This window comes from Serinus canaria, chromosome 2 (assembly GCF_022539315.1).
Source record: "Serinus canaria isolate serCan28SL12 chromosome 2, serCan2020, whole genome shotgun sequence".
NCBI lineage: Eukaryota > Metazoa > Chordata > Aves > Passeriformes > Fringillidae > Serinus > Serinus canaria.
Window position 1 is genome coordinate 4,618,509 of NC_066315.1, and position 23,060 is coordinate 4,641,568.

The window sequence follows — 23,060 nt, forward strand, 5'->3', positions numbered from 1 at the left end:
ACAAGTCATCCTGGGGTGGCATGACAAGGAGAGCAGGAAACCCATCAAATCCTTTGGATGCTGATGTTTGTAAGTGTGGAATGAGAAATCCATTTAACCAGGGCATGCTTTGTTCCACAGACCCTGTGTGCAGCACCTGTAACGTGTCCTGCTACCAGGACATCCCAAAGAGCTGCACCAATGCAATAAAGACAAATCTGGATGGGCACAGGTGGTGGCCAAGGGCATATTCCTCTCCTCCAGGCTTGAACCACAGAGTTCAGACACAAGCTGGAGCTCAGAACCCTTCATCCTGTTCAGCAGCACAGCCCAGTCAGTGGAATAGCGTGGACAAAACTCCCCTTCTTCTTCCTCAGTGCTTCAGGCTCTGCCTCCTATGCCCAAGCAAGCACTGGCACAGACTCTTTCCTTGGGTGAGTCACTTAACTTCTGTGTTCCTACCTGCTTTTTGTCAGGCCATAGTGCAGCATAAGACACTCTGATCTGCTGATACCACAAACACACCCTGATGTGTCAGTGGGATATTACTCTCAGCTGGTTATTTGAAGTGCTGTCTAGTAAAAAACCCCACCTTTCCCCAGCAGAAACCTGAAGATTTCTTCCTAACAACCCCATGGAGAATCATGGAATGATTTGGCTTGGAATTAAGCTTACAGGCCATCCCATTCTACCCCCCTGCCATGGGCAAGGACACTTCCACTAGACCAGACTGCTCAAAGCCTGAAGCTGAGAAGGTTTGTGGTCCAGAGCTCCATCTCACAGCAATGAAAACCAGAGTCATACATATTGTACCCATACATCATGTAAAAGTTAAAAAACACTGTGCAGCAGGATAAGGATATTGACTCCCAACTATATAACAACATTTAGCATGAGAAGCACAATCTCTGCACTGAAATAGACATGCAAATCCTGCCTGAAGCATGTGGAAAGACTGTGTCTTGCTTAGCATCCTCTATAAAATACCAAATACACACTTAGCATGCAAAATTCCAGAGTGCCTTGCAATGTCAGGACCCCCCCCACTTGCAAATCATCAATCACACACCTTCTGAACAGAATATACTCAGCACACAGTGATATTCAGAGTGAAAATCATGTTTGGCCAAGGTAGGAGTGCCTTGAGCACACACAGCACCTCAATAACCGCTTACAGACCAGGTTTAACTCAGGTTTGCTGGTTCAAAAGGGCAGAAATCCCTTCTTGTAAAATCTAAGGGACTCGGGTGAGTAAAAGGCTATTTCCCACTTCCACCCACCCTGTGAGTCCCACTTGGGCTGTGCCTCCAGAGAGCAGGAACCAGCAATGAGTTCATAGCCAGACACACAAGTTATGAAACTCCCCGGGTTTCCTCTTTCATCGGCAGCCTCTGCGTGCTTCCCTGGGCTCTTACAGCAACAGGCAGCACCACCGAGCAGGGCTAAAACCTGGCAGGAGAATGGCACGGCCACCCCAAACACCTTCAATCAGAGGCGGTGCAGAAACCCAGCAAGAGATTTGGGAACCGAGCCTTTGCCCCCACTCTTTGATGCCTCCAACGAAGCTGTTCACATATCTGGCGTGTGATTACAAGCAAACGAAAGGAAACCTTGGGAATTTAAAAATAACCCTAGTGTAGGGCGGAGCACTGCCTCTGCGCAGGGGAAAGAGAAGGGAAGCGGCTGCCGGGTGTGCCCACGCTGTCCCTTACCCAGCCTGATGCCATTCAGCGCGGCCACTCTGCGGCTCTGCTCCAGCAGGATGTTCTCCTGGGACACGGTGCGCTTGGGCTGCCTTCGGATGCACTGCATGATCCAGCCTGGGGCTCGGGGAGAGGCGGCGGCCGCAGGGAGGGCTGGGGGGCCGTGCCACCCCTGCAGGGATCCCTGCTCATCCAGGAGCTCCGGCGGTGTCACACGGGGCTCCAAGGAGCGGGCAGCGGGACAGCGGCAGCACAGCAGCGAGGCAGGGGAGGGCAGAGTCCGGCTGGGGGTGGGACCGTGGCGAGTCTCTCCTCCTGCTTCACACGCTGGATGCAAAATTAAGCCGAGGAGCTTGTCGGCAGCTGCCCAGGTAGAAGGAACGAGTTTTCCACCAGTGGGATTTTACGCATCGTTTCCAGAGGCTGGAGGAGTCGCAGATATTGTTTGTGGCTCCTAATCAGTGCCTTGGGCTTGTCAGCGCGTCCTGCCCACGAGCGCCGGGATCCCGGCGAGCCTGGCTCCACCCTTCTCTTCTGAGCCCAGCTGCTCCCGCTGGCCGGCACTGAACACGGTGCCTAAAACACCTCCTAGCCAGGGCAGATGGGACCCGAACGATGCTCGGAAACTCAGTTTGAATCCTCTTCCTTTTCCACCAACGGAAGAGTGTTTTCCTAAGAGTGCGGAGAGTGCCTTCTCTGCCACCGATTTCCTGTGGGACTTGGGTGAGTCACTGACCCCACGTTTCTGCATAGCTTTGGGTTTATTCTTGTAATGCAGATTTACCCTGCACTCTGGTATAGGAATAAGCCTCCTCGTGGATTTAACAAGTCACTGATTACACAGAATCACGGCATAATTCAGGTTGGAATGAACCTCTGGGGCTCTCTTGTTCAATCACCCATTCAAAGTGAAGAGTCACCTTCAAAGGTAGATCTGGTTGCTTGCAGCCTTGTCCTGGTGAGTTTGGATATCTCTAGGGACAGAGACTCCAAAACCAATTTGGATACCCATACAAGAGCTCAGATGTTCTCAGAAGAATTTGTATGTTATCACCAGTATAAATTTCCTTTGCTGAAACTCACACCCATTCCCCATTTTCCTGGCAATGGCTGAGACTAAAATCCATCTCTTCCCTAGCCACGACCTTTTCTGAAGGGAAAAACAGCAGCTGTACACACACACACACCTTGTCACAGAATATTTTTTTCTTTTTGGTCCTTTTTTTTTTTTTTTTTTTTTGGTCATTGCCTTTGCAAGCTGCTGCTGTAAGGGTGAAGGTACTGCAGGGACACGGGTCAAACAGGCGTGAATGTCCCTTGCTGCAGAATCAGCACATACCAAATAAACCTGACATCAAACTACACATCACTGTTTTTGACATAAATGAAGGCTCTCCATTACCAGCCCCTCATCATAGTTAATACAGGTTTTATAAACATTATCTCTGTTTCTGGTGCCTCTCAATCCAGACATCTTCCCCTTCTTTCTCAGCAGTTTGAAGGAAGCCCTACCAGCCCTCACAGGGAAGCACAGAGCACTGGGTTGTTTGACCAGCACAAGGACAGGGTCAGAGTCATTATTCACTGCCATACACCACAGGTGAGAAACTCTCTGGGGACAAGACAGAGCCATTGCATGGCCTTGAACAGCAGTACATCTAATAACTCTTTATTTACACACAGCCACTGGAGATCACAGACAGCAAAGGAGAATAAAGGCAATTTCTGGATGGGACATTTCTGAACATGTTAGCCAGATTGTCAGTGGGTGCTTGGGAAACACTTCCAGCCTTTCTGGGCCCCCTGCACAGACAGGGGCTAGATGTCAGAGCTGTAATTTCCATAGCACTCCCCTGGGAGCTGGGAGCTTTGTTTTTGCCCTGGCAAAGAGGTGAGCACCATGACGTAATGGCTAGATGATATTTATTAGCTATCAGTCTCTGAGCACTTCCCATATTTCACATTGTGCACTTTGGAGAGGACTGATCTAATTAAAGGAGCGGGGAAGTCTCCTGTAATTGCCTTAGCAAAACAATTTGCTTCTATGCACCAGCTCTCTTGTCCAGCAGCAACCAGCATCCCATAGGGATTGATCTAGGAACACACAGAGCCCCTGTGCTTCACTTTCTCATTAATTCCTAATAGCAGTGCCAGTGACAGCTCTGCTCAAAGCTTTCCATGCCCTTGGAGAGCATTTTACTGTACTTAGCCCTGAAGTTTGCTCACACACTAAGCACAGGGTCAGCATGCAATGAGTTTAGATACCTCTCCAGAACAGCAATGTGCAAGTTCTGCTGCTGTGAAGGCTTCAGAGATGTAAAGCAGGTCAAATCAGTCTGGTTTTAAAATGAAGATGAGATTATCGGGACAGAAATTCCCTGCCTTGGGAAATGACTGAGCTGGATTTATTGTGGTCTTGAGGTCATTTAAAGACAATGTCACAACTCACAGAAAAAGCCTGATGGGTAAGGGTGACATGGGTATTGATGTGACACAATGCTGCTGTCACACTCTGGCATGGGAGGAAGTGATTCCTGCAAATGGCTCGTGGAAAAATTCTTCAAGCCTTATTAATTGCAGGTAACTGCACTTCAGTGGGTCGTGCAATTTTACCCATGTGACCAATCCCAATTAAATAAATGGCCCTGGTCACATGAGTGAAGTTATCCACATCCCTGGGCCCAGGATTTGCTGTGCTCATCACCCTATTGATTCCAGCTGGATTACTCACAGAGCAAACAGAAATCAGTGGGAATGAGGATGGCAGAACATGATCCCAAAGTTAGCAAAGTGCTTGAATATCCAGGAAACAGGCACTTGCAGATGGAGTGGCTGCAGTGTCTGCTAGGAAATGGGCTATGTGAGAACACTACAATCCACAGGCTGCTCTTCAGATGATTTTCCAAAATTAATTAATCTCCATCACATCCTTTCACATGGGGGCTGAGGAAGCACTATTACCACTTCACACTGGGAGAAGCATGTTGGCTTTTGAGTTCTTTATTAGGGCTGCACTTGTTCTCCCACCACCAGCATATTTAGGGAATGCCAAAAATGGTGCAACTCTCATTCTGATCACAGTCTCTTTAGAGCACATTGACAAAAATGACATGACAAAACTCAGCTGCTGATTTGCCCAGACTTGTGATAATTTAGGAGCAGACTAAAAATACCTGTGCTGGCAATGACCTCACCACTTCCCCATCACATCATGCACATGATGCAAATTAGAACTAGTAATGCCTATGGGAACTACATATCAAATAATAAATGTCATGTTCAGGGGAGATTTTCTCCCTTAAGAGGCCACAGGTTGTGTCTTGTCCTGTATTTCTTACAAGAAGAAAAAAAAAAAAAAAAACAGGTCTATTTTACAGGCCATCTTCTTACTAAAGAATGTGACAGAAAGGTGCCTTCCACATCTGCAGGGTCCCACCTGCCCTGTCCTTCCCTCTGGAGTCTGTTCCTCATTTCATCCATGCCCTGCCATATTCCACCTGCAGAAACCCTCTTTCCTCCTTCTCTGCTACCTCCAGGACACCACTCACTGCTCTCAGTTTATTCTCCCCAGTGACACCTCACACCCTCTGAGAACCAAGCCCTGCTGTTGGCACAGCTTCTCAGCTCCAGCAAAACATGCCTGTGGATCCTCCACACCAGCACTGTTCTTCTTTCTCCCTGCGGGGAAATGGGGATCAGGGAGTGGGTTCTGAGTCCAGATGCATCCCTGGGCAAGGATGCTGCTGCTCGTTCCCGCTGGGTGCCTCTGCAGAGCATGTGGTATGTACCAAGTTCCACCTTGTGGTCACACTGAGAACGGGCTTCTCCAGCAGCAAACCTTACACTGCCTTTTCTGGCCCTCTCCCTTCCCTGAGTGCTGGGAGGTCTTGCTGAGCTGGGGCAGAAACCATATGCATTAAACCTTAAATTTCACACAGGAGTTCTCCCAAATCTCCTTGTCCTCCAGACTGCTGCCTAAAGCCTCCCCCTGCCTGCACTCTGGCCAGGAGCTGTGTGATGGGACCAGCATTGCCCAGCATTTCTCAGCCCCATTTTCCCTCTGTATCCTTTGGCTCTCTCATCTTGTCTCTGGAGGAGAATGGTCTCTCCTCCACCTCTGACAAGTCCATGCAGCCCATCTTTCCCCAAAACTGGCTGGTTATACCCACAGTGCCCACTGGGAAGGGCTGCAGGCCCATCACCCAGGCCATGCCATCTGCCAGCTTGCTGGGGATCAAAACCAGGCTGGGGAATGTGCTGGCAATTAAACAGTGCAGAGCCCTGGCCTTGCATGGTGTAAACGAAGCCAGGCTGCCTGCTCAGACATTTCACAGACAGACAAATCATGACCTTTATTTGTGAAAACCTTCATACATCTTCCTGCCAGTCCAGGTCCCTCCCAGGGAGCTTGGATCAGTGCAGGGAACAGGCTGTGACCCATCAAAAGCTACTGCCCTGAGCTCTTGATGAAATCCAGGTAAAACACAACACCCAGCTAAAGTTCATCATGCTTGGAAACCCAAAACCAGACTGAAGGTTTGGTTTGCTGCTTCCACTGGTCCCTGCATCACAGTGCACAGAGAGATTTGGCTGCAAAGAAAGTGTGAAAAAAAATACTGGCTTGCAATAAATTACAGCTTTTCCAGTAGCTGGTGTGGAAAGAAAGTAATTGAAAAGAAGGATATCAACTTGATGGATAGGACCAGGATCAGCAGCCAGGAGCACTGAAGCATCGCGACTGCCCAACTCCCAAGTCATGTTTTTGGGAACATGCAGATGAAGATGTTCTCTTCATAAACCCAAAGTCAGTTGTAGGTGGGTCCCAGCCTCATTTTTTAAAGGCCACTTAAAAGCTTTTCTCAACATTTTCTTCAGGAGCTGAAATTTCTTTCACAGACAAAACACAGATCATTTTCAACATTCTGTAGCAGGGCAAAATTTGTGCAATAATTAAATTGCACAACTGAATTATGCAAAACTAGGGATTTTTTTTTTCCTAAGGGATTTATCTGGAATTTCTGTAACTCTAGCCAAAACCAGCCATTGAGACTTGTTGTGTGGGCTTTAAAAGGTACCATGGTACAGGGCTTTAAAAGCTACCATGTGAGGGAAAGCCTGAGGTGTGAGAATTTCCCCACACATAGTGTTTAGGCTGGCTCATTTAAGGTGTGGAAGTATTTCAGTCTAGAAGAAACTGTGTCAAAATCTTCTCTGCCTGCTCAAAGGAAAAAAGAAACCTCTGTGTCTGACCAAGGTCTGCAGCCTTCTGGTCTGGTGGCTTGGCTGAGTGAGGACTGAGACCTTCCACCCATGGGAAGGACCTCAGAGACACATGGCTGAGGGTCAGTCTGCAGGATTTCATTATCTACAGAAGACAGGATACAATGCTCCTGCCTAGATCCCTATAAACCTGAAATTTCTTAGGATAGTGGTGCTGACCCAGCTGAATCCCACCCTGCATGATCAAACCACCAGGTGTTTATCTGCAGCTTTCCTTCCAAAATACCTTTTTAATTGATGTCCCTGTACAGGAGACTCTACTTTGCTCCCAAATTATTGGTAACTTTGGCTCCCAGTGCCTATCCAGGCAACTGAGTTTCCATTCCTACACAAACCATCCCTTCCCCACACACCTCTTCCACTTGCTTTTCCCTGTAGTTGGCTGAATCTTTTCATCTCTGCTACCTGCAGCCCTTTTCCAAGTGACTGCATTTCCCTCTTTTTCCTTTCTCATTTCCCCATTAAAATCTATTTTTCCTCAAGCATCCTCTGGCCCTGTCTTAGCTACTTTTGTACCTGATGGGGCTTTAAACACTGGCAACAATCTCAGAACCAACTGTGGGCTTACTTAGTTTTACTTAAAGACATTGCTCAGATGGAAAATTTAGCAGCTTTTGTGTCAAAATAAAAATGACCCAGAGTGAATTTTACTTGTCCTGCCTGGGAAAGGAACATGTTGACTGCTCAGTGTAATGGGATGTGTCAGTATCCCAAATTCCCCTGGACTATGGGGAACTGTGGCTCACAAAACTCCCACGTGGTGGATCAAGCACAACCTGCATCAAAGGTATGTGCTGGGGGCATTCTGTTGCTAGGAAAGGAGATCAAAGTCACCAAGTGCTCCAGAGCAGATCCCAGCTGATCCCAAGCTGCATTACCTCCTAGCTTCAAGTGCAGAAGGAGCCTCCTCAGCGCTCCCAGCTCACAAGGGCAAGTGGAGATGATTCATTTGGAAATTTCAATATAGATGTTAATCCTGAGGACTTTCTGGCAGAGCAAACAAGGAAATGGCCTGTCTTGTAGGATTTTACAAGCTGATTCTCCCCTTGGACTGTGGCAAAGAGCATTCCTCTCATAATGTACACAGTGTCTTGGGTGAAAAGTCAGTGTATAAGAATAAGGCTTAGTACAAATTAGCTATTCTACAATCTGTGAGCACAAGGGCTCCCAGTTCAGAAACAAACCAACTTCACATGCAAGAGAAAGAGTATTAATAGCCACATTAGTTCTGATATGGTAAATACAGCTGTTGTTGTATGTATTTTAGGGGGGGAGGAAAAAAGAGAGAACCTGAAAGCAAGAAGCTGAGTTTCAACACAGAGCCAGGGACAAAGCATATCCACAGCTCACAGTATCAGAAATTTCTGACAAACTACATAGTCTGATCCTGCTAAGAAGTCCACACGTGAACAACCCCTCTTAGATAAGTAGTCTGGCATTTGGAGTGACCCTGGCATTTGCGTGTGAGTGTGTTATGTGTCAAGGAATTTCAGTAAATGCTTTTTAAAATTCTTGGCTCCTTCAACATTTGTGTATTTTTCTGCTTCAGACAAAATAATAGATTACCAGCCACTGAATTCTTCTTGGTTCCTAAACCCAGAGGACTAAATAATATTCACTGAAAAATAACCCACAGGCCAAAATGGGAAATGTTTTAACAGTTCCAGATGTGTTTCTTAGCTTTCTTTCCCCAGTGGCTGTATAATGAATGAGATACCTACAAAAAGTATAACATTAACCTCTGGTTCACCCTCCTGTCAGATTTCTACCAGCTGGGAAAATCAGAGTGAAGATTTCATCAGCCTGTGGGGAATCTTTTCACATTTCTGCTGGTAACACTAAAATGATTATGTTCATGGGTAATCACTTATTGCTCTATCAGTTTATTTTTGTTTATAGCTTATCTGTAGTAAGAAAGCACACATCTCATGAAATGAAAGAAATACCGGAGGCTTTTCCCATTTCTTTGGGATCAAAATATTCCATTTCAACCTGTAGCTGTCACAGCCCTGAGTTGTTTCTGCTCCTCAAAGTAAAATACAATGAAGTGGCAACAAAGTAATAAAATCAGGTGAGGGAATAAGGGGGGATATTTTATTACACTATCAGACAAGCATCCCGGGCTTGGCACCAACAGAACCTTCCTAAATCGCACTTGCTGCAAGGGCACAGAGAACTTCTTTTTTTAGAAACACGACTTATTTTGTACTTAATATTTGCAGTGTCTCGGGGACAGCCCCTGAGCCCAGGTGTTTATCCAGGCTCTGCTGGCTCCACCAGAGCCCACAGAGTTCATCCAGCAGAGCACCCATCCCGCTCTCAGTTTCCCAGAAAGGGGAGGAGATCTGGATCCACTTTTCTGAGCCTGTAGATGCTTCTCCCTTCCTACCAACACAGATTACCAGAGAAAAATCCATCACCTCTCTCTGCACCAGCGCTGAAATTCCCCATTACATCCAAATGCGAGAATGGGGAAATGGAGAAGGGAGGAGAAGAGAGCAGGAAAAATAAAGCCCTTGGACAAGATAAGAGAGCTGAAACCCAAGAAGACTTGCCCAAACTTACTGTTGCAGGCGAGGAATGTACCATTGGATGCCATGGCTGCAGCAGGAGCCGCCAGCAGCAGCGGCAGCAGCAGCTGCAGCAGCAGCAGCAGCGGGGCTCTGGCGAGCAGCCGTGCCCCGAAGTTAGCGCTGCTGCGGGGCCAGAGCCGCCAGGCTCCCCCTGCTCCTCGCTCCAGCGACCCCCGACAGGGGAGGCAGCTCCCTCCGCAGGGGCTGCTCCGTGCCCTTGGCTGGAATTGAGTCCTGGCTGTGCCTCCTCATTTATCGCACCCGCACCCGCTGCCTGCCCAGCGCCCCGACCGCGGCCGAGCGCCGCTGCGGCTCTGGCTCCTCCCTGCTCGGATTTGGCGTCTTCGCCTCTGGCCCGGCCTCCTCCTGCCCCTGGAGCTTCCCAGCGATGCTTCTTTTCACGTGGCTGCCACATTTTCCTGCACTGAATCCGTCCTCGGTGGTCCGCAAATCAAGGAAAGGGTCTTAAGCAGATGCCGCAGGTCAGAGTTTAGGGTTAATGAGCTTTTAGGTGCTGGCGGAGGCACAGTTCTTTTCACAAGTTAAAAAAACCACCACTAAAAAAGCCCAGTCACAACTTGCCAGTGTAGAAATAGAAACTGTAACCACAAACGCTCACAAAGGCATGAGCTTAGGGCAGAAAAAAAGTTGAGCTTCGCATTTGAGACAGCGAGACAGAAAAAACTGCACCGTCCTGAGGCTTTTAGTGAGTGGAACTGATTTCTTCCACTCTGTTCCCTCCTCCTGAATTAGTTATCTTTGAAGGGTAGAAATATGGTGATGGCAAACAGGGAGAGGAAAAGGAAAGGAAGCCAGTGTGGGAAAATAAAGTTTCCCTCTACTTGAATGTTTTTAGTAATTGCTTTGTTATTGTTTATGTATGTTTGTGGTTATTTCAGTTATCCTGATGCAAACACTTGATGGAGTTATTGGCAGATTCAAAGTCCTCTCTCCTCAGCAGCTCCACTGACAGAACAGAGAAGTCTCTTCCTGATGGTGACAGATCTAGAAAACATGTGTTGAAAAATACTTTGGGACAGTTTGTCCCTCCCTGCCAGGAACTGGGCTGCTCCTCTGAGAGACCAGGCCTTGCTCTCAGAGAGTTTTACAGTCCACAAATACAAGGCTGCTGCCACCACCCAAGGAAAACAGCCCTAATATAGCAAAATTCCTCATGCCAGGACAAAACTAACAAAGCCAAACAACTGGAGCAATAAAAGAGCAGAGATTTCACCCCATGACTCCTCCCAAGTCCACTTTTCTACCTCACAGTCACCAGCTTGGCATGGGGAGGGCTCATCTCCTGCCAGACACTTTCCAAAGGACCCAGGAAGGAACATTCCTGTTTCAAACCCACAGACATTGTTTCAGATGGAGCAAACTGGCAGCTGCTGGCAGGCAGGACCAAAAGATTCCTGGTACAGCCCTAAAAGCTTCAAGGTAGGGGGATTTTGGGAGGATACTTCACAACCTGTCACCCTTTCAGCTGATGGGAAAGAGTTCTGGAGGGAGTGTACAGGAAGGCTGCTGGAGGAGCCAGCCAGACTGGAAACTCCAGTAAGGCTGAGGTGGTGAGGACATGGTGGTTTTCACAAGAGAGGAAAAGGAGAGAAGGGCAGTTTGAAAGTGGTGACACAAAATGGCATTGTAGTAACTCCTTCCCTGTTCTCTGTGTCACACCCCATTGTGCCCTCACACTGCTTGGCACAAGTCCTCACTTAGAGATGGACTGTTCAGTGTCCCTGTGCCCTCTGTGGCAAAGGGGGCAGGGTGAGAGAGCTCCATCACTCCCAGAAATAACATGGACCATCTTGTGGTTGGGACCTCTTCACAGCAGCATGGGGTACAATGGCACCATCACTCTGCTGTGAACACAGCCACCATTACCTCAGGCTGGACAGGGCTTCACCAAGAAAACACAACTGAGCTTCTCTGCCATCATCCCTCAAGATTTGAAGATCATCGCCTGCATTTACCCCTTCATGAGAGCCCACTGTATCTCCTTGTGCTACCTTCTTGCCATGCTGCCTTTTCCATGGTCATAGCTGAAGCAGAAGCTGGAGCCATAGAATCACTAAGGGTGGAAAAGACCTCCCAAGATCATCAAGTTCACCATTAACCCAGTACCATCATCTTCACCACTATCCCCAAGTGCCACATCCAAATGGTGCCTGTCAGGAGGTCTCACAAAACCTTGCTGTACTTTTTGCAATTCCATTTACTCTCCCTGCTTCTGTGCACATCCAGAAGCATCACCACTTAGGCTGCTGGGAGCACTTGGGGACCCTTCTGCCACCCTAAACTAAGTCATCAACATTTCTAAATCCTTGATGGGCTTGACATGTGTGTGTGCTCAGAGCAAGCCAGGCAGTAACAGACAGTCTTGCACTTCTTGCATTCACCAGAAAGTCCAGCAGTCCCCATCAGAGTGCTGATATACTGCAGCAGACACCCAGAACTGGAGATCCCCCAGCACAGGTCTCATCACAGCTTTGTTTCAGAAGGCTTCAGTCCTCTGAGTTGTATTTCTGTATGTGCTTGAATTCCCTTTCCTTTGCATTGCTGAAAACAATATACATCCACAATAACAATAAAAACAAAGGGATGTGAGTTTCTGTGAGCTGCAGAAATCCTGCTAACAAAAAATATTCTAAGAATATAGCAATTTAAGAATGTAATGTGAATATGCATTTTTTTCTTGTCCACACCATCACTACTGTGCTCATAGAGAAGCAAAGTCAAGGCATTTCTAGGCCTGGAGATGGGTTGTGGGTTGGCACTGCCACCTTTGCAGCTTTGCTTTTGGGAAAAGTACAAGGTCAGAGCTGTGATATTTTACTGAGGGACAAGGCCTAAAGCCAGGACACATCTTGACTATCCCCTTTGCTCTCCAGCCACAGAGGTGAGGCTGGAAGGAGTTAAATGTCAGACAGGCTGGGTGAGGAGCCTCTGTAACACACCCTCCAACACAGATGTCCCTATGCAAAGGTGCCAAGATCATCAGCTGAACTAGAGCCCTGCAAAGTCAAGGAGCTCTCCTATTTCTCTCACTCCTACAACCCTTTGGATTCTCTGCCCAGCCCAGGCACCAAAGAGCAGTCACAGAGCTCAGAGGCAAAAATGTTTGCAGGGTTCAATTCCACAGTGAACCAGAAATCACAACAAAACTAAAGCAAAGCAGTTTACCTGTCTCCACTCTGCAAGCATGACTCAAGTGTTGACTTAATTGCACACAGTGGAAGGAGCAGCTTTTCAGCTCAGAGGAATGCTACACCGCCCCAACACTGAGTGTTTCCAATGGAGAAGATGCCTCCTGGCTCCCTCTGCCCTTCAGAATCTCACACACACCCTCCTCACCCCACTGAAATGTTCCCAACCACCTCTCCAAAGGATAACAGCAAAGGTCTTTGTTTGCTTTGCAGGAAGGACTCAGGACTCCTGCCATGGTTACACAGTGTAAGAAGCATTTGGGGGTTATAGGGCCAGCAGGGAGCTTTGGCAGCCACGTGGGGCTGTTTTTGTCAGCAGGAGAATTACAAATGCCAACACAAAAGAAAATGTCATATTAAATAGAGTTCATGTCAATGCAGAAGTGGGACAGGAATTCTCAAACACTTTACTTATGGTCTGGCTGTTCACTGAAATGGTTTTTTTTATGTCTTTTCCCAGTCTGTTTACTGGTTTAAATGGGATGTGCTACTATCTTCAGGTTGTCAGGTCTCTCTAAATCCTGCTCTCATATAAATAGATTCATAGAATCACAGAGTAGTTTGGGTTGGAAGAGACCTTAAAGCTCATCTTGTTCCAGCCTCTGGTTGTGGGCAGGGACACCTTCCACTAGGCTGAATAATTAAGTCTATAGATGATAGACAGCAAAATATCGAATTGTCAATTGCTTTTTACATTTTGGGAACTGCCAGAACTCTCACCAAGGAGCTTGAACACCCCTGTGGGAGGCAGCTCCAGTGCCCTGGTGACTCACTTGCCACAAAGGCAATCATTACTCTTTGGTTATCAGTGCTGTCTTTCCTTAGGTGGACACAGCTCTTGTTGTTAAAACTTCCCTGCCCATTCAAGACCTGGGATTCCTAGGACTGATCCTGATCCACCCAATATTTACTTATCTGTAAATTTTCCCAGCACTCTCAGGTTTGCAGCAGCTGCAGGTCCCTCACTTGCAAGGAATACATTGAACTGTGGGGAAGGGCAGCCTCATGCATCTGCAGGAGCTGGTGGAGATCAACACCTCTGGAAATCAGATTCCCTTATGAGATAAATTGAAAAAAGCTCATGAATGGGATTTATGACTGTAAGAACAGTGAAATTATTTGGTTTATGGACAAGTCACTGGACAGATTAATTCACTGTAGTTTATAAACTAAACTGGAATGGAATTAACAGCAGTATCATGCAGCTCAGGGAATGGGAAGGGCAGCCAGATGCCTTGTTTACCACCATGGACTGCCGTGCCAAAGTACCTTCAGAGTAAATGATATTGATGTATACATCTGCATTTAAACCATTTATTGCAGCAGTTACTCCCGTTTAGGAGAGCTGTGCATGGCCACAGGAAAAGGAAGCAACAGATGCTGGGATGTGCAAAGCTAAACCTGCTGCTGGCAGAATCCTGTACAAGTCCCATTAAAATTAATTAGGTATTTCTGCTTGAGTAGAAGATAAATTTGACTTGCTAAGCCAGAAATAAACCTACCTGACTTACTGTATCTCAAGTATCTTGAAGGATTTTCCCTCCACTTAGACTAAGTCATCAAGAGCAGTTCTAACCACCAAATAAAGCAATAAAACAATCAAAGGAGTCATTTATTACTGTATGGTAACAATTAAAGACTTAGAGAGTTGCCAGTTCAACAAGTCTCACATTGATTTCAGGCTGAAAAATTATAGGAAAATAGAATTAAAAGCAAGATTACGCATAAGACTTACAAATTAAAGTCCTAGGTTCCTCTGCTTATTCCAAGGAGTTCATTATAACTCTTGGAATTTCAATAGAAAGGAGACAGTTAAATAATTTTACATCAGTTTGACAGTGCTTGGTATTTGGACATCTCACCAATTTTGTCTTCAGACTAATTTTGTGCTGAAAGTTTTATTTCACATTTGTTTACCTCATTTCTCCCACTACAGGACAGATTTTATGAGTCTCTGAGAGCAATTGTTATGCATTTCCATGCTTTAACAAATGTAGGTTTAAGTAGACTCTCTTATGTTAAATTCCCTGACTTTAAATATTTTGATTCTGGGAGAACAAAAATGTCTTTTCAGGGAGTTGTAGAGAAAAGTACATTTAGTCTAAAACACTTATAGGAAGACTTTTGGGGGGAAGGGGACCCTAGAGACTTCTTTTAAAGCTCTGGAAAGCTCATCTATGAACGGTGAATGAGAAGCTCAAAGCAAACATGGGGCATTCACTTCATCAGCCTCTCAGTTCAGTGCATCAGTAAACACCACAGATCAGCCCCACAATGCTATCATTTATAACTGTGAGAATGAGCTTGTGAATCTGACCATTAACATGAAGTTATTGTTGCATGAATGAGAAACAGTAACCTAATTGGGGAAACTAATGATGTACTAGACTTGCTGCAATGAAAACATGACATGGAGTGATTATCTCTTGTTTGGAAAGAACAGCAGGAGATCAGTCCCAGGGTCCTGCCACTTTTATCCATTAATAGCTGATTCTGATATTTGACAGGATGAGAGGAAATTGCCTCAGGTTCCACCAGGGGAGGTTCAGATTAGATATTAGGAAAAAATCCTTCACTTAAAGGGTGGTCAGGCGCTGGAGCAGACTCCCCAGGGAAGCTGTGGAATCAGCATTCCTGGAAGTGTTCAAAAGCCATGTGGATGTGGCAGCAGGGCGCAGGGACAGGGTTTAGTGGTGGACACAGTGTTTGGCTTAAGGGTCTTGGAGGCTTCTCCACCCTTAGTGATTCTTTGATTCTCTGATCCCAGATCACAGCTGAACACAGACCCCAAGCTTCAGAGCCATTGATAACCAGGTCAGCAAACTGATTTCTAGCCTTAAAAGATCACAGTCCTTCGGCCAAACATCTGCTGTCAGGAATGTTTGACATGTGTCTCTTCTTTCTTGTACCATGGCCTCTTTCCAGCCCACAGCACTGGGGTATACAGGTTAAGTATAGGGGAGGGTTGATGATTAATGTCATAATGGCTCCTTTTAATATAGTTCATCTGTCAGCTTAATTCCCTGCAACTGGGATAATCACAATAATTAGATGCAATTGTTCAGATCATTGCCTAATTGCAGCTTTTTTCCCTGTTACAGGTTCATGTGACTTTTAAATGTGCAGAAAATATGGGAAGTGTGAATTACACCTATATTATAGAAAATTCTACGAGATATAAGAATGCCCCACAAGTTTAAACTGTACATGAGGATCTTGTGATTCCAGAGTATGCAACATAGGTAAACAGGGATGTTACAAGTGATGCACTTTTATTTCTGATTCCAAAGAGTTAAACTATGCTTCACATAAACACAGTGACATCAGACATCCTTTCACTTCTATCTGAACAAGTCATGCAGAATCAGAAAATGTTCTTGAACTCCTAACATCTCCAGAGCAGATGCTTATGCAGAAGGTATGCAAGGAATTCCTGTGTCTCCCTGGTCCTAATTGACATCCAGCATTTTTGGTGTTAATTTATAATCAACCATGCTATTTGCACAGCCAAACATGAGATTAAGAGAATGACACAAACTAAAACTTCAGCCAAAAAAAACCCAACAAAGCAGACTAGATGGCAATTTTTTACCAGATTAATTTTTAGATTAAGATATTTCCTAAATGAAAAAAGGATGAACTTTTCTCATCAAGTATATTCAAAAAGAGTATTCATCACCTCTGATTTAGCTTATCAGGTCTACTTTCATTTCATAAAATGAAGGTTAGGAGCACAGTTCAATAAACTGTGACTGAAGAGAGAGATGCCTTTGAAAAGGATGAAGCAGACCAAATTAAGATGCTGAAGTATCTCAAAATAGAGTAAATACCCTTCAGAGAGGTGGTGATTTACGTCTGAGATCACACTTTATATCTTTCTTACAAAGGGAATAATGAACCTTTGCTTTAAGAGCAAAGTAGAACTCAAGTTTATATATAAAATACAACTGCCACTTCCAAAATCACACATTATACACCTGCTAGAGGGAAATGCAGCCTCATTCCTCTGGCCAGTGGTGTTATTTGGGTTTTGGAAAAGAAAACACCGAGGGGATATCAGGATATAGAAAGAACCACACAAGTTGCCCACTGAGGAAGTATTTTATTGGCTTTTGGTGCCTCCTCATCAATTTTGCAAGCCCGGTGCAGCCAAAGCAGAAAGGTTGAATGACTCATTTCCTTCCTGCTCCTGTTGTCAGGCACCTCAACCATCAAAGCCTTCCCACAGACACGTCCCCCCTCTGGCTGGAGGAGCCCTGGTTTGTGCCTTGGGAACAATTCCCGGAAAGTCACACTCAGAGCTGCCCCACTGCTGGGAGCATTGCTGGTGGGATCCCAGCTCTGAGCCCATGGGATGCACAAGAACCAAAGGATACAACTCTGGAACTGCTGTCTGGGCTTTGCCCTTGAGTTTGTGGCACCTCAGGCACCTCTCTAAGCTCCTCAGGGCTTCCCTCATCCACCTAGTCCAAATTATGCTGTCACCTACCCTTGTACCCACATTATGATGCTTGAATTGGGAAAGTTCAGCCTCCTTGCTGTCTCTGGTCCCTTGCTTGGGGAAGCAGAAGGAGAGAATCCCCATCAGACATCTATTTTTCTACAGAAATAGCGGACTTTTAGCGGTGTTTTCTGAGTCCCCCATCGTTGGGAGGAATGATCAATCTGACTCCATGTTCTTAGAAGGCTAATTTATTATTTTATGATACTATATTATATTAGGACTACTATCCTAAATTATACTAAAGAATAGAGGAAGGATACAGACAGAAGGCTAAAACATAATAATGAAAACCCGTGACTACTTCCAGAGTCCTGACACAGCCTGACTGTGATTGGTCATTAAGTTAAACAATTCACATGAAACCAATCAAACAATGACCTGTTGGATAAACAATCACCAAACCACATCCCAAAGCAGCAAAACACAGGAGAAGCAAATGAGATAATACTGTTTTCCTTTTTCTCTGAGGCTTCTCAGCTTTCCAGGAGAAGAATCCTGGGCAAGGAGATTTTCAGAAAATATGACGGTAACAGCAGACAGACTCCTGCTTTTTATCAGTGTTGGATCTCCTTTGGATGAAAGGTAAAAAGGGCTGCCCTGCCAAAACATAAGACAACCCAACAAACCAGCTTTGGCTGCTTAATGAACAGTTTCACTTTAAAGTGTTGAAAGCCTGTGGAGTTTCAGCACAAAACCATGCCAGGAGGACGTGATGGGACATGCTCTCACTGGTTTGTGCCTTGTATTCTTCAACTCTAATCAGGATGAAGACCTGATGCATTTCATTCCAAGGTGCCAACTGCAGTTTGGGTTAAAATGAGCTTTTGAAGCGTTTTTCACACTTTCTAATGCATCAGGGATAATTCTGTGCTGCTGGGAGGATGCAGGAGTGTGTATTTTTAAGGCCAAGTGCTATCAAAAAAGTAGTGAATTTGAATTTGCCCATTCTACTGAATACCAAAAAAAACCCCAAAAAAACATGGAGGAGTCCCCAAATGCAAAAATTTCTTCTTGTATTAGGTAACTGGCTCTTTCTAGGTGAAAATCAACACTGTTGTGAATTTCATGTGAAAGTGTAGAACTTTAGGTCATACTTTGATTTTAATCAGTTGCTGACAGTTTCTGGATCTCCTGGAGGGGGGAAAAGTGATGCTCCTCGAACTTAACAACTATAAAAACAACACTTGGCTGTGTAAACACAAGTCTCCATGTCATTTCAAGTGCTGCAGGTTGTCCCAGCTGGCCACCTGTTTTTACTCCTGAAGGCTGCCAGTCCCTACAGACCCTGGATCAATGTATGGATTCTGCCATACCCTAGCACATGTATCATGTATCCTTGGGCATCTTACATGACATGGGGGCAACTGTAAGCAGCACTGTCCAAAGAGCAAAACCTTCCCTTGGGAGACCTTTCCTTACTCAGGCCCCTAAGGGAATTCCTGTGTAAGAAATAAGCCCTAAAATGTTAAAATATAATCTAAGGACCTACTAGAGTAGCCTGCCCAGAGATATGTTATGATACAAACACAATCAGCTTAATAGATGGGTTGTTAGGTTTGGGCAGGGCATAATGGGGAGAAAATCAGTCATTTTGGGACCTCCACACTGGGGCTGTTCCTTGTCCCAGTGCCTGCAGTGAAGGCCAGTTAGATGGCAATAAATGAAGGAAAATGACATATACATATACCTTGTTTCATGATTTCCTGGGCATGGTAAAAGGGTACCATTGATAGTGTCCTGCTATCCTGGGCAGGAAAGAAGATGCTGATTTTCTAGGCAGGTCTCAGTTCCTCTGGCTGGTGAACTCACTGCCTTTGATCTGCTGCAGGGCTCACATGGAAAAGCACATACAAGCCTGATGGTTTGGCTGAGCCAGCCTTATCTTCCCCTACCAGCAAAAATGAAATAATACACTGGGAAAGTGAGGTGATAACACAGCTGTGCATTTTGCTGATGACAGACTCTGCCTGCCCTCAGGACATCACCACCTCTCACTCTCTCCCATCCCAGTGGGATGGATTTTCTTTCTCTCATACTGAGTTATCTTGACTGCTACAAACACTATTTCCAGTGAGATTCCTCCCAGTCCACAGGAGCTAAGGCACAGTTTGGAGAAATTAAAAATGAGACCAGGCCTCTTTAGCAAATCCAAATCTCTTCCTTTTCATTCCTGTCACCAATTCCAGGTTGCTAAAGCTTCATGCCCCCTCCTTGTCCTCTCCTTGCACTCCAACCCTTTGCAGCAGATGACATTGCGTTTCCTGGGATGAATTTACTTATGCCTCAAACTAAAAAAAAAAACCCTGCAAGGAATTTTAGAAATAGCTCTAGCAAGCCATACTCATGTTGTCCCAAAGTGAATAAAAAGCCTCCTTGAGATGATGTTTAAGAACCTAGAGCAAGATGTTCTTGGTCAGTTGTACAGCCCTAACTCAGCTGGCCTTCTGGGTCATTCATCTGTGCCCAAGTTCCTGGGGATAAAGGGATAAAAATCCATTTAAACCTACCCTATTCATCACCCTGAAACAACATCAGCAGGAAAGATATTGTTTGGAGCTTGGCCTAAATTAGCATTTTCTGGGAGCTGAAAATAACTCAAGGTAAAATGTAAAAAGCTTTTTTCCAGATGTTCTTAGAGGGACTGGGATTCCTTTTGTTTCTGAGTGAGGTGGCAGTTCCTCATTGCTCTGCACTTTACAGAAGGCAGATTTTGAGTCTTCTCCATCTTCTACTCCAAATATTCAGACCTCACCCCATCCTTTACCAGCTGAGGGCCCATCCTCACACTACAGACACCTGGAGCACAGACAGGCATGGAAGAATGATTTGCATTTTTCCCTCTAACTAATTCACCTGATTCACTCACCCAAACCAGGAAAGCAGGGGAATATCTGCAAATCAATTGTGCCTGACAGTTTGCTGAGAAAATGCTTGCCAGATAAAGGAAAGAAAAAAGAAGTTTAATTCCTTGTGCATAAGATGACAAGACAAGAGGGGTAATCTGGTAAAGTACTGAGGCACTGGGACAGCACAAGACAGGCCCAAGCCATGGTTTTCTGACAGCCATAGCCTGGATGAATGAGCCCAGACAGGTAAATCACAAGAGGATAAAAAGTAAGTAGCAGGGTGATTTCAAACAGGAGCTCCCAAGGGTGATGAGAAAAGCAGAAGGAACAGACTGAAAGTTTCTCCTCTTCCAAGGTTTATTTTTGCATTTATAGAAATCCTGGCTGCTGTGTAGAAAGAACTTTCAAAGAAACTGAAACCCAGAAGGGAAGAAAGGACCATATTTCCTAGTAAAAAGTGTCAATCATTGGGTTATTCCCAGCAGCATAAATTAGCTGTTGTGGAGTTCTGCCATGGCATGCCAGATTGCTTTAAGGACAGAAGAGGTTCACACAAACCTAATCCATGTCTGTGTGTGTGTATATATATATATGTGCCAATCTGGAATCTGGGCACATACATCTCTCCCCAGTGATGCCCCTAAGAGGGTGGATGAACACTATTAAGCATCAGTTAAACATTTCTCTCTACAACAAAATCTTTAAGATCTGGAGAGATGAAGGCTGTGATCCACCACCAGGTGCCAGGAAATTGATTTCTACTAAAACAAGCACTGAGTAGAGCCTTTATGATCACAGGTGAAAATATTCTGGAGTGTAAAAATGCTAACCTTAGTCTTTAATTTGAGGACAAAAGGTGTATCTGTAAGAAGAAGCTAAATACTGGCTTGTAAATCTATTTCCTTTGTTAGTTTTCATAGACTCCTTACAAATAATTGGTGGAGCTCCATATGGTCATAGGAACACAAAAGGAAGATCTCTGATTTCAACAAAAGATGCCACTGGGTTAAATTGTTTTGGGTTAGAGGTAATAACTTTTGAGAAAAGGAGGTTAGACTCTGTAATCCAATAACCCTCTGTGACCCAGGGATCTGGGAACGCGTCAGTGGAGTGAGAGCCCCTTGTTCTGCTCTGCCTGAGGGCAGCAGTGTCACACCTGCACTGCATCCTCCAGCTGGACCCCTGTGTGCAGGGGAGTGTGAAGGATCCCAGGATCTCTGTGTGGAGAGGTTTCATGGGGAATCCCAGGATCTCTGTGTGGAGAGGTTTCATGGAGGATCCCAGGATCTCTGCATGGAGGGGAGTGTGAAGGATCCCAGGGTCTCTGTGTGGAAAGGTTTCATGGGGAATCCCAGGATCTCTGCATGCAGTGGTTTCATGGAGGATCTCAGGATCTCTGCATGGAGGGGAGTGGGAATGATCCCAGGGTCTCTCTGTGGAAAGGTTTCATGGGGAATCCCAGGATCTCTGTGTGCAGTGGTTTCATGGAGGATCCCAGGATCTCTGTGTGCAGTGGTTTCATGGAGGATCCCAGGATCTCTGCGTGGAGAGGTTTCATGGAGGATCCCAGGATCTCTGCATGGAGAGGTTTCATGGAGGATCCCAGGATCTCTGCATGGAGAGGTTTCAGGGAGGATCCCAGGATCTCTGCATAGAGTGGTTTCATGGAGGATCCCAGGATCTCTGTGTGCAGTGGTTTCAGGGAGGATCCCAGGATCTCTGCATAGAGTGGTTTCAAGGAGGATCCCAGGATCTCTGTGTGCAGTGGTTTAATGGAGAATCCCAAGATCTCTGTGTGCAGTGGTTTCATGGAGGATCCCAGGATCTCTGTGTGCAGTGGTTTCATGGAGAATCCCAGGATCTCTGTGTGGAGGCGTAGCCCATTTCCAGTTTAATTAGAGTGATGTATCAGCCCAGAAACTGCCAAAAAGGGATGACTGGCCCCTTTGTGTATGCATTTTCCACATGCTTCTCCTACTTGTTGGGTGTGTCTGGTTTGTAAATCCCATGTGGCCTGAGTGAAATTACAGCATAAGTATTTCAGCAGAAGCACAGCAATACCCACTGACATGTTTTAGAGAGGGACAGACTTCTAGGTACAGGAAAGAAGCGCAGGCAACACAGAAATGCTGAAAATCAGGAAATGTAAACTAGAAGCAAGTGACATGGTTGGCTCATGTCAGGAAACGGTGACAAAATAATGAAAAATATCCAGGGGAAACTTCCAGTTGCAGGTTATTTCAGACTGCCTCCAGGAGAGCTGGAAATGACCACAGCACATCCAGCAAGGTCACATCTGTAAGATACACACTGTCTCCAAACCAGGACATTTGAAGAAAAAAACAACTCTGGCAGGACAGGAAAGCAGTCCATTGGGAGAAGCCAGTTTTTAACAACTGAGCTCTTTGGCACTTTTCACCTAAAAGTGAAAGGCTATTTCTCCATTTTCTTTATCTGCAAATTTTAATTGGGTTTTAAAGTCATTCTGTGAATGTTGGCTTTAGCTCTTCTTCAAGAAGAAGGAAGGAGGAGTGACTTCCAGGGCAACATGCAAAGGAGAACTGCATTCCAGTGATACCTGTTTGGCTGCATCTGCTGTAATTACAAGTTAATACATAGTTTTGCCAGTGAAAAGCATTTTACCCAATACACTAGGAAGAGAATATGCCAGATTGCATCGATGGAAATATTAATGCCTGCTCAGTTGCCTGATCAAAACAAAGATTTAATGCAATGTTTGTTTTTAAAGGCTTTCCTGAAAACATGGAAACCTTAACAGGACCACTGGAGGGCAGCAATGTCAAAGTGAATCATTCATCATTGCAATTTCAGGAATTACTTTGTGAATCACCCCTCCCCCCCCCCCCAAAAAAAAATAGCAAAAAATTAGAAATAATTAGAAATAATTTTCCGTTGCCCAGATGCAAGTATGCAGATCAGAGCAATGCCTCCAGAGCAAAAGGCAG

General features: G+C 45.5%; 1 protein-coding gene across 2 annotated transcripts in view; it reads right to left on the reverse strand.

Annotated features, from left to right (window-relative positions):
- Positions 1 to 9,860, reverse strand: part of PLCD1 (phospholipase C delta 1) — a 54,210-nt gene extending 44,350 nt beyond the window's left edge. Inside the window, exon 1 of one of the 2 annotated variants that reach the window (XM_050970407.1) lies at positions 9,528 to 9,860. In XM_050970407.1, coding sequence (XP_050826364.1) covers positions 9,528 to 9,561 — 34 coding nt within the window. In that variant the 5' untranslated portion in view covers positions 9,562 to 9,860. Of the gene's footprint in view, positions 1 to 1,691; positions 1,908 to 9,527 lie in introns of those variants that run through there. The other variant, XM_009085775.4, reaches the window with a different exon arrangement.
- Between the last annotated feature and the right edge of the window lie 13,200 nt (positions 9,861 to 23,060).